The sequence below is a fragment of the Chrysemys picta genome, chromosome 7 (assembly GCF_011386835.1).
Source record: "Chrysemys picta bellii isolate R12L10 chromosome 7, ASM1138683v2, whole genome shotgun sequence".
Classification (NCBI taxonomy): Eukaryota; Metazoa; Chordata; order Testudines; family Emydidae; genus Chrysemys; species Chrysemys picta.
In genome coordinates, this window is record NC_088797.1 from 37,616,859 (window position 1) to 37,629,378 (window position 12,520).

Here is a 12,520-nt window from a genome sequence, read left to right on the forward strand (position 1 = left end):
TCTGGGTCTTCACAGTATCCTGTTGGGATTGAGACTTTGTTTGGGTTCCTACCAGCCTCCTTAAAGGTGGCAATTTTGCAACAGAAAAGCTTCAAAAACAGACTCCAATGAGAAACTGCTGAGCTTGAATTAATATGAAAACTAGATACCATTAACTTGGGTTTGAATAGAACCTGGGAGTAGCTGGGTCATTACACATATTGAATCTATTTCCCTTTGTAAAGTATCCTCACACCTTCTTGTCAACTGTCTAAAATGGGCCATCTTGATTATCACTACAAAAGTTTTTTTTTCTCCCGCTGACAACAGTTCATCTTAATTAATTAGCCTCTTACAGTTGGTATGGCTACTTCCACTTTTTCATGTTCTCTGTATGTATATATATCTTCTTACTATATGTTCCATTCTATGCATCCGATGAAGTGGGGTGTAGCCCATGAAAGCTTATGCCCAAATAAATTTGTTAGTTTCTAAGGTGCCACAAGTACTCCTGTTCTTTTAGTGGATACAGACTAACATGGCTACTACTCTGAAACCAGTCATTCCCTAGTACTTTTCTCTACCTGGAGACAGGCCAATTCTTTCTATAGGATTAAGCATTGCTGTTTCCAGTGATGAGCTCCCAAAATCCTAAGAACCTGTTCCCTACTGGGTCCTCGGCGGCACTTCGGCGGCAGGGGGTCTTCACTCACTCCGGGTTTTCGGCGGCAGGCCCTTCACCCAGAGCAAGTGAAGGACCCGCCGCCGAAGTGCCGCTGAAGACCCGGTAGGGAACCACGCGGTGAATACAAGCCCCACATGCCTGTCTCCACCCCGCCACCCACCCATCCGACCCCAACCCACGTCCTGCCTCCGACTGCCCCCCTCAGAACCCACAACCCATCAATCCCCCTTCCTTGTCCCCTGACCACCCCCTCCCGAGACCCCCCACCCTAACTGCCCCCCAGGACCCCACCCCCTACCCAACTCACCCTGCTCCCTGTCCCATGACTGCCCCAACCACTCCGACAGACCCCGGGGACTCCCACGCCTACCCAACCCGCACCTTCCTCATCCCCTGACCGCCTCCCCATAACCTCCGCCCCCTCCGATCGCTCCCTACCCCTTATCCAACCCCTCCTCCCAGCCCCGGCTGGCCCCCTTACCATGCTGCTGTGTAAGGATGCCACGCAACCGCTGGAGCTTGCAGCCCCATCCCCTTACCCAGAGGTGAAAGTAAGCCAGTATGCCCCTGTACGGCATACCAGCATGGCCCGGCTTCCCCAGGGGGCAATTTAAAGGGCCTGGGGCTCCCAGCAGGGGCTGAAGCCCCAGGCCCTTTAAATTGCCACCAGAGCCCCACTGCTGGAGCCCTGGGGTAGCGGCAGCGGGGCTCTGGGGGCTATTTAAAAAGTCCGGGGCTCCTGCTGCTTCTACCGCCCCAGGGCTCCGGCAGCTATTTAAAGGACCGGGGCGGTAGAAGCAGGGGAACCCCAGACCCTTTAAATAGCCCCCAGAGCCCTGGGGTAGTGGGGGGGGGGGTCCGGGGGCTATTTAAAGGGCCGGGGCTCCAGCTGCTTCTACTGCCCCAGTCCTTTAAATAGCCGCGGGAGCCCTGCCACTTCCCCAGGGCTCTGGCGGCTCTGCGAGAGGGGAGAAGCGGGGGAGGGGCCGGGGGAGCCTTAGCCCCCCCAGATGGGAGCTCAGGCAGGCCAGACAGGACGGTCCCGCGGGCTGGATGTGGCCCATGGAACGGAGTTTGCCCACCCACCCGCCCCTTTAGGAACTGGTTCTACACCGGCTTCTAAATTTAGCAACCAGTTCTTGTGAACCGATGCGAACCGGCTGCAGCTCACCATTGGCTGTTTTTTTCTCAGCCTCCCCCTGAACCCAGGCTAACTTTTGTTCTGAACATACTGTTTAATAATCTTTCCCCATAAGTGCTTACCTCCTACAATTCTTATTGGCAAGATTTGAGCTGCTCCTGCAGGCCTTGGGGATGGTCGCATGCTCCCTTTTCACTCTCCTTCACCATCCTTACTCCAGCTTTCAGCCCCTTATTTCCTTTTCCAGTCAACCCCAGACCCTCCCTGTCCTGGGCTATTGTTCTACTTCCCGCTGCATGAGGGCTGAGAAACCTATCCAATCTCGCCCCAGAATTATTGGCCAGGGTAGCTCCTTGACCACACCCACGTGCAGCTGAGTTCTCCGGTCCTGGACCTCCAGCTCAACTTCTGCTGTGGGGTAGACATGGGTCTCACCCTGGATACATGAGATGCATACCAGCAGATGTTGGTCTACCTTGTGGTCTACCCTCACCCCATTTTCTCTGACAAGAGTGCACCTACAACCTGAGTCTATGAGTTCCTCAATCACAACTTCTCCCAACCTACTCATAGCACGTATGGCCAAGCCCCCTTAACGTTTCCAAATGGACTCCAACCCTAGACTGGCTGTATTAACAGCCTAGATAATCACACTCACACACAGACTCAACATTCTTGTCTGAAATGCCCAGGCTGGCCACATCTGAAGCATGCCAGGGGGCCCCCTTTGCCATGCCCAGGCATGTTTCCATTAAATTGTAGAACTACCTGGGGCCCGTGGAGCTCTTGTGTATCCCCCAACTTTTGGCCACTTGAGGTCTTCCCCCTAGGGAGCTTCCCTCAGTTTGCCATGCCACCCAGCCGCTTGTGTCGCTCAGCCTCAAAGAAGGTCTCTGTTCGTTCAACAGCTTCCCCGACTGAGGCCAGCTGAAAGTGCCTTACCCTGCTCTGGCTCCCAAAGGTAGAACCTTTAGAAACTGCTCCAGGACAATTTGGTCCATGATCCTTTCTATCGAGCTGGTCTTTGGAGCAGACCCACCAGGCCCATAACTTCTGGGCCACTACCTCTGGTTGTGCTTGTCACAGAAACAAAGCAACTCAAAATCTGTGTTTATATGCCTCAGGACTCCACCCTAATCGGTCCAGAATGGCTGCCTTCACTACCAGATAGGAGTTCACCTGTTCATCATCACTTGCTTCCCAGTAAGCTGCCTATGCCTCAGCCATCAGGAACAGTGCTCTGTAGGCTGCCCATGTCAATTCCTCCCAGCTCACTGTCCTCATCACTCTCTCAAGTGTTTGAAAGAAGGCCTTGTGGTCATCTTCTGGTGCCAACTTCACCAGGCCCGGGGCCAGCAACCTCACAGTCCCATCACCAACCATGTTGCCTGGCGTCTCTTGCTCCAACTGTTTAAAAGTGGGCTTCTTGCCACCTCTGTGGTGCAGCAAATTGTGTCTCCTGATGTTTCTGCTGGTTCACCATCATTTGCATGAGCAGAGCCTGAGTCTGCTGCTGCAGTTCTTATTGCCACTGTATCGCAGCTGTCTTGCTGCTGCAGCCCCATTACTAACAGGCAAATCACCTCCTCCATTTTTCCCCTTAGTCCCAAACTGTGTGGGGTCACTCAGTATTGCAGGTGGGGCTCTCTCTTCACTGGGCACCAAAGGTCCACTTCACTCTTCCTTTGTATAAGTGCCCACATTCTCCACCATATGTCACAGGGCAGGGCTTCTCCCCAGCTTCCAAACACATGCTGTCCCACCCCATCTTCTTTAAGAATATTTATTGTCCCAACACAAGCAAGTAAAATCAAACAAACAGTCCTTTAGCTTACCCTAGGGTTTCATAGACACCCCTCCCAAGGGTTTTTGATGATCCAATTTTTTTTGCAGTTTTCCAGTCCCAGCCAGCTCTGCTTCTTTTCAGGAACATTGGGTCCAGTCCAGGGCAACCTTTCTGGGCACCTAGCCCCTTGCTCCACAGCCCCACCACCAGCCCTCTCCCCCCAGGCACAGGCTGCCCCAATCACTCTTCCTCTTCCTGCCCTCTGACATGTCTTTATAGCCCTGCCCCCACTTAATTAGCTTACTTGGGCTCACCTACTCTAACAGAGGAGCTGGGCCTGGTCTATTCACAGGGACCTGCTACTCTGTGACAGGCCCAAATCATGTAAATGTTCCAAACAGGGCCCAATCCTCCAAACACTACCAGACGTAGTGTTTACTGCCATTGAAGCTTTTGTAGGAAGTGTTTGTAGAATCGAGTACTAGATTATTTTTGTTTAAAAGTTGAGGGAAAGGTTGCATTTCTGAAAAATAATATATAATATACATCCCTTATAAACAAAAAACACTCCATTCCACAGTAAATGGCCCAGCACAGTATAGCTTACAACAGTGGTACTAAAGACCATCATTGCAAAAATGACTGGTAAATTGGGCACCCAAAAAATTGAGGTGCCCAAAATAGAGTGTGCCCAACCTTGAAGTGGCCTGATTTTCACAATGTGGTTGCTCAGAACTTTCTGAAAATCATACACCTTTAAGGTATTCATAGTCAAGATATGTGCCCAAACCTGAGGCACCCAGAATCATTAGCCATTTTTTAAAATCTTAGCAACAGTTATTATGCATTCAAGAGGACAGTATGGGACCCTGGATTCACTTACAAATGCTGCTGATTCCTCTTACTCAGAGGGTTGGCGAGAAGCCTTTTTCAAACTTCTAAACAGAGTTATATTTTAGCTATTTAAAAAAACAACAACATTTTAGTTTGAGTTTTCTCAGACAATTATTTTAAACAGGACTTTCAACAGAAACCTTTAAGTAATGCCTTTGATGTGTTGCCCCGCATATGAATGTTGTGAAAAACATCTGGAAAAAAAATGAATATGGAAATCATTTGGATTTTAACTGAAAGCTGTGCCACAAACTAACATTTCACAACCTAAATGATTGCCTTATTTTAAAAGGACTGTTGTAGATTTCAAGATTATGATTTAGTACAGAACAAATGAATGGCAGGTCCTATTCTGAAGGTTACCATTCTCCTCCATTTTGATAGGAAAGCTAACTGTTGCTAAGCTAAGGATCACTGTAGATCGTAAATGAATCTCTACCCCGATATAACACTGTCCTCGGGAGCCAAAAAATCTTACCGCGTTATAGGTGAAACCGCGTTATATCGAACTTGCTTTGATCTGCCGGAGTGCGCAACCCCCCCTCCCCCCCGGAGTGCTGCTTTACCGCGTTGTATCCGAATTCGTGTTATATCGGGGTCGCATTATATCGGGGTAGAGCTGTACATCATTCGTTTTTGTACACCCAACATTATTCTTGGAAGCATTTTTTTAGCAGTTTTATTCAGCTATTTCCCTAACAGACAGCTCTAAATAATCCCCTTTTCTGTTACATTTTGATCTACTTGCCTGGTGCGCGTGCACGTACACAATGAGCCAGCACTGATGTAGTTTACTAGAAACTGACAGCAGCTGTGTTAGATTAAACAAAAGCTCTCCATGATACTTATCTTTCTAACTTGGCACCAGCCTTTCCATTACTCTATATAGAGTTTTGTTTCTAACACTTGAGTGGATGCATATAACTGTGGGAAGTGTTTGAAAGGCTTGTATGAAAAGATCATGTTACAAAACTATTTTAGTAGGACCAATTTTCTAAGTGTTTTACTCTCATTTTCTTTTGATATATGTTTAAGAGAGTGCGTTAAGTGCAAGGAATATTCCAGCTTGCATGGAACAAAATCAGTTCCCCAGACATATTTGAAGAGAACTAGATTTATTAAGTAAAACTGGATTTGGTTTGCTTTTGTATATATTTAAATAAGAATTCTTGTGAGCTGTGAACCATCTCAACAGGTAAAGTGCTGTGAATGATTTAAGTTAGAAAACATCCCGGTGAAAAATATTAAATCTATATATTTTTTTTAAATAAAGCTATGGGAACCTAATTCCTGAACACGAGCAGCAAAGAGGCAGTGTGGTCATTGGAACATAAAAATGGCCAAAATGGATCACACTGACAGTCCATGTAGTTCCATATCCTGTCTCACAAAGTGGCCAATATCAGATGCTTCAAAGGAACATGCAAGAAACCTTCAAGAGGAGAATTATAGGATAATCAGCCCATAGGAGAAGTTTCAATTCATGAATTTTTTGCTCTTGTATTATTTTAGATGGTAAATAGGAGTGCCTACATTATCTTCTCCAGCTATGCCCCTCTGCTATGTACATTGGCCAAACTGGACAGTCACTACGCAAGAGGATAAATGGACACAAGTCAGATATCAGGAATGGCAATATACAAAAACCTGTAGGAGAACACTTCAACCTACCTGGCCACACAATAGCAGATGTAAAGGTAGCCATCTTACAGCAAAAAAACTTCAGGACCAGACTCCAAAGAGAAACTGCTGAGCTCCAGTTCATTTGCAAATTTGACACCATCAGATCAGGATTAAACAAAGACTGTGAATGGCTATCCAACTACAGAAGCAGTTTCTCCTCCCTTGGTGTTCACACCTCAACTGCTAGCAGAGCACCTCACCCTCCCTGATTGAACTAACCTCGTTATCTCCATACTGATTTATACCTGCCTCTGGAGATTTCCATTACTTGCATCTGAAGAAGTGAGGTTCTTACCCACGAAAGCTTATGCTCCCAATACTTCTGTTAGTCTCAAAGGTGCCACAGGACCCTCTGTTGCTTTTTACAGATTCAGACTAACACGGCTACCCCTCTGATACCTTCTCCAGACCATTCACTATTCTGCACAACTTTGTCATGTCACCTCTTATTCATTTCCTCTCTACAGTAAAACCCAGTCTTTACAATTGCATCTAATCATTCCACTGCTGCTGCATACTTTTGGATGCAGGGTGGCCAGAACTAAATCGCCCTAACCATTGGAATAGTGTGTTACCACTGATTTACACCTGGCATTACAATATTTTCAGTATTTCAATCCCACATTGTAACATTTTGGGGGGGGGGGATCACAGCATCATATTGGCCAGAAGTTTTCATTTTGCTGTCCACAATGACCCCCAGCTCTCTTTCCTGAGTGATTATATATAGTTGGAACCCCGCAGTATATACCAATACTTCAAAGTATTCATTCTAATGTATATTATCTTGCATTGGTCAACAATGAATGTAATCCACCATCATGCTGCCTATTCTCCTAGTTTTGTCTGAAGTTCTTCCATCTTCTCTAGCCAATGTCTAATCCTTAATAGCACTTTACTTAATCAAAGGATTTTTGAAAAAGTCTAAGCAAGTTATAGCAACTGGTTTTCCTTTACCTTTTTATTTTGTTGAAATGCTCAAAGAATTCAAACAGATTAGTGAGGCATGATTTGCTTTTGCAGAAGTTATGTTGGTTACGCCCTGTTACATCTAACCATCTAGATGTTTTATAATTCCATTTCAGGGTATGGGTTTCAGCCATTTTATCTTACGTCAGGTTCATCCCAATGCCTTTAAAAATAAATAGGTACAACCTTTGTGATCTTCCAACCCTTCAGGATAATAGCTGATTTTAATGAGATTGTTAACAGTTCAGCCACTTCATTAGTCCCTTCTGAACTTCTTGTTCTTTAATTTGTCACTCTGTTCTAGCACCTCCTTTGATTTCAGTCTCTGACAGAACTTCATTTTTGTTACCTGAAAGGGGTAGAATGTATACCACCAGTAGGCATTTTCCTAAAAACCCCTGTTCAGGTTGACTGAGCTCCAGGTTAGCTACCCACTGTACTAAAATCTAATTCTAATTCTGCCACTGGCCTTAAAGCATGGTCTAGGGCAAGACACAATCTCTCTGCTTCAGTGTCCCCACGTATAAAATGGGGGTAATACCTGCCTTACGAGGGTATTATGAGGTCTAATTTATCTGTGTTTGTGATTTAAACCTGTGAAAAGCAATAGCAGTGCTAAGTATTACTGCTGATACGACACTCCATTCAGTCATCCCAGTGCAGAGGACCCCTCACAAAGACCTAGAGATACTTAAATCCTTGCTTAGCGCTGACTTTAAAAGCTTAAGTGGGGGTTAAGTTCCCTGAAGAGCCTTGCACCAACTCTGCTCAACAGGGTGAATTTCAACTTTGGCCCAGTGCTTAAGCATGTAAAACTGACATTTATAAACCTAAGCACCAACGTAAGTGTCCAAATGCAAGATTTGCTGCCCTGAGTAGGGGCCCACACTGGAAAATCAAGCACATAATCAGTGTCAGTGGAAAAGGCAGATTTTATGGCCAAAGTAGACTGTGTCCGCACATGTTTTACAGACATCTTGAATTTTAACAAAAAGCTATAAGTAATGTTTGTTTAATTATTAATGCCCAAGTCCAAGAATAGTTTAATTCCATCTTCCTCTGATTCTTAATAAAGTCTTTTAAAACTACCCTCAAGGGCTATGTTTAATAGGCATTGAATGCAGATGCTCCTGTGCTTCCGAAGCATGTCTGAACAATTTCATTTTAGCAGAATGGTTAATGGGGTGAACCAGCCTCTGCTGGGCACATTCACCCAGTTTACTGGAAGTTTACTAAAAGTCCACCTTCTTTTGCCTTTTCTTCTCCAGGTCAGAGGTTCTGAAGCTTCAGCTTCCTTCAAGAGGCAGCACAAAGCAAAAAGAAGGAGCAGCACTACTGGATGGAAAACACTGCTTATCTGCTCTGCAACTGGATCGAAGCTCACCCACTGGGGGAGCAGGGATGTCAGAGAATGGTATAGAGAATCCTTATAAGTGCAAAATCCCTAGTTATTCTATTTTCTCAATGATGTGTCAGATTCTCAGCAGACAAACCAATATTTGCTTTAAAGATTTTCAACAATCAAAGCCACAGACTAATTCTAATGAATTTTGAAACCTTAAATAAAAAGTCAGCTTCCCCTCAAAAAATGTCTTATGTTTATTAAAAACCTGAACATGTCACTTGTAACTAACACTCAAAAGAATCACCTGCTTTTTAGAATTCACTGGACCAGAGTGACTTTTTTTTCTTGCTTATTAGTAAGTGGTCTTAGCTGCTGTGTGAATAATACCCGAGAACTTCAAGTTACAGTTAATATTCCACACAGACTCTTTGAAAACTACCTTATCCCCTATGTAATTTTGAATGATCCAACTGGTTTAGAGCATGTAATGCTAACTGCTGCTATAAACATGCCGTTTTGCTGCAATTTCCCCTGGGAATTGCATGTACTACGGTGTGAAAGTCTCGTAAAGCCATTAGGTCTCCCAAGACTGGCTCTAGTTAATAATTACCCAGAATACCACTGGACTTCTACAGAGGAAAAAATTATAGGGACTCTGGATGGGATGACAATTTTGTTGGCTCGTTTACATGCTGTCATGATGAGAGCCATTTAAGAAAACTGTCTTATTATCCTAAGGTCCTTCATCCTGGTAATGGTTTATATGCCAAGTAGACAGCAATTGCAAACTTAGAGCTTGAATTTCTCTTAGTGGTGTTGGACACATCTACAGCCAAATTAAGACAAATGTCAGGCTGCTTAGGAATTAACCATGAGCAAGAAATTGTGCTACAGAAGAAATCCATTGAGAAGAGATTTGGAGGTGAACAGCTAAATTTGAGGTCTGAAGTGTGTGCCTGGAAGTGTGATACAATAATGCCCTCCAGAGACTGAGAGAGATGTCATCAGTGTCCTTGATTATAAAAAATGAGCAGGTATTTTGTTCTGCTAGAGTGCAGCTGTGCGTATGAGTGTATGTTAGGTAATAAGAAGTGCTTCTAGCATGATTTTCTAAAGGCATCTCTGTACTTTTAATTTGAGTTGAATATAACAAAACAGCTAGCATAGGCCTGATCTGATTGCTTTGTGGCAGTGACTCTGTACTACCATGTGAGAGACTTAGATTATAGCTACACTACAGAGCTTTACAGCGGTGCAGCTGTGCCGCTGTAGCACTGCTAGTGCAGACACTCTAAGCTGACGGGAGAGAGCCCTCCTATTGACTTAACTCCAGCCCACATGGGCAGCGGTTGCTAGCCGACCTAGCACTGTCCACACTGGCGCGTAGGTCAGTGTAACTTATGTTGCTCAGAGGGGTGGCTTATTCACACTCAAATGAGGTAACTTATACCGACGTAAGCTGAAGTGTGTACATAGCCTTAGACTAGTTGTTCAACTGCACTCAGAAGATGGGTAGTTCAGACCATGCACTGATCAACATCTTCTCGAACAGACTGACGGGAGGCCCTTAAAAGTCTGTAAGTGGTGTCCCATCCAATTCTCTGCTGGAAAGATGATGGCCTTTACATAGGCTGTTTATGATGGGGTGGGGGTGAGCTGAGAGAAGGTGTAAATCCTCAGGTCTCCCATGGAACACATTTGCATAAGTGAAAAGATCTTTACTAATGGATCTAAGATCTGTACACATTCACAACCACCCAATTTTTACATGTGCTATTTTAAAATCCTGAAATTCTAGATGAAGAGCTGACCAGAGATTTGCAAAATATTCAAATGCAAAAATACTTGACATTTCAAAATTTTCCACATTGTTAGGAACTAAAAAATGAGCCCATTTTCACACAACATTTTGCTAAAGTAGGCACATTTGTAATGCAAAGACAGGCCTCATTTCCAAGCTAAAATAACCTATATTTCTAGTTTAAATGTCTTTCCTATCAAGAATGATACAAAAAAAATCATATTCACACCTTTACAATATGAAAATAGACATTTTCTCCAGTAAAGACCAATTTGGGTGTGCAAGTACAAGAGTGACAAAATCACTCAGAATGAAACTGGAAAGTTAAACAAACAAAATTAGTCAGCTTCACACAGCTCTAGGGTTGGCAGGTAATATGATTTCATGCATTACAGATGTATTTTTGTAGGTCTTTTATAAATTTTAATTTCTCATTGCAGAAGAGTATGTGTAACTATTGTTGAACAACATGTGATTAGAGAATTGGATTTAACAAGCCTGAGAATATTTGTCTTATGCAATTTATATGGCTGTTCAGAGTGCCATGTAAGAAATTTCACGTCTCTCTGGTTTCCAGTCCTAATAACCATAGGCAGTAAAGGACATGTAAAAAGTAGCATCTGCTATGTCATTCTATTGTGATGACAGTAGTGGATGTGTAAGTGGACATGTTCATTTAGAGAAAGTGGCATTTCCATGCATGGAAGAAGTAATAAGTAGTGGTTCAAATGTGCAGGCATTAGGGCTGCTTGAAAGTTTGTGTCCTTCCCCCTCACCCCCGATTTGTAAAGAGCTAATCTGTGTATCGCACATGGCATATGCGACACTGACTACTAGAACAAACTAACATCAGTGGCTCATCAACAATTCTGCTACCCCCACAACCACTGTAACCAGGATCCCTTTTCTGTTACACTCCATTAGCAAGATAATATAAGTGATTATGCAAAAATGTGTACTACTAATGTATCACAGATTGAAGAACAGGAGGACTTGTGGCACCTTAGAGACTAACAAATTTATTAGAGCATAAGCTTTCGTGGACTACAGCCCACGCATATGCATCCGAAGAAGTGGGCTGTAGTCCACGAAAGCTTATGCTCTAATAAATTTGTTAGTCTCTAAGGTGCCACAAGTCCTCCTGTTCTTCTTTTTGCGGATACAGACTAACACGGCTGCTACTCTGAAACGTATCACAGATTGAAGATCTGAAAGGAATTCTTTGTTTTGGCAGTGGGAAGAGTTCTGAAGGAAAAGCAGTTCTAGGAAGTTAACTTGCGTAGCATTAAGCATTGCGATATAAATGTACAGACACTATGTAATACTGAAGGGAACCAAGGTTTATTCCTGCTCAGCAGATGAATTATTGATTATGGTAACCCATCAATTAGGTAAATGGAACTTAATTTGAAGGCAAATTGGATTAGCATGCCACTGTCCAGTATTTTTAAAAAAATAACTAGAAGCCAGGCTGCCGTTTTTAATTGTAGAAAATATACCTGACAGAGGAGCTGGTATCGTATCATTTAGGCTTGTAGCCAGGTAAAAGATTAATGTATTGGCCTGCACGTATGTGCAACAACACTGCCCTCTAATGGATAGAATACAGTACATCAGACCTACCCAAATGTTTGTGATTACAGCCCTTCTGCCAATAGAATAGAGGGTGAGGCAAAGGGATTACATAACAAGCTCTACCACTAGTGCCAGCTAATGGATATTGTTCTTTAAACTTGAGCAGAAGAGGTCTGTATCTTGAGGATGGCTGAATTTTATTTCCTGGACTGCGTGAACATTGTAGTCTATTGTAACAAACCTATAGGCAGCAGCCTACAGCACAGTTTGGGTGCCAACTGAAATAAAATTCAAGTCTACAGACTATTATATAAATCTTCCACTCTCCCCCACACAAGTAGACACAGAAGTAGCTAAGATTAGAACTCTGGTTCTTCAATTCCTAAAACACAAGCCTCTACCACTTGAGCTCGAGCCTTTAGCTGGTTGAAGCTGCAGATCTCATATCTTCTTTTCAGGCCTGCCTCTAGAGGGCACCATCACTTGTTCATACACACAAAGCTAATACCTTACACTAAAAACACTAAGTTCCTGAACAGACTATAACTAAATGTGCACATACACTGTACTTGAAATGCTGTTTAAGGTTTAAGAACTTTATATTTGTGAGGAAATAAGCTTTATAGATTGTTTATAGATGGTTTGACTTGATGACTTTGTGG

At 43.7% G+C, this 12,520-nt stretch overlaps 1 protein-coding gene and 1 long non-coding RNA gene across 3 annotated transcripts in view; one reads left to right on the forward strand and one right to left on the reverse strand.

Annotated features, from left to right (window-relative positions):
* EFCC1 (EF-hand and coiled-coil domain containing 1) overlaps positions 1-12,520 on the forward strand; it is a 106,774-nt gene that overhangs the window by 76,697 nt on the left and 17,557 nt on the right. For both annotated transcript variants that reach the window (XM_008174659.4, XM_008174660.4), the window contains exon 3: positions 8,406-8,551. In XM_008174659.4, the coding sequence (XP_008172881.2) occupies positions 8,406-8,551 (146 nt within the window). The remainder of the gene's footprint in view (positions 1-8,405; positions 8,552-12,520) is intronic.
* The window catches only part of LOC122174400 (uncharacterized), an 84,294-nt gene that overhangs the window by 54,096 nt on the left and 17,678 nt on the right, over positions 1-12,520 (reverse strand). The window lies entirely within an intron of this gene.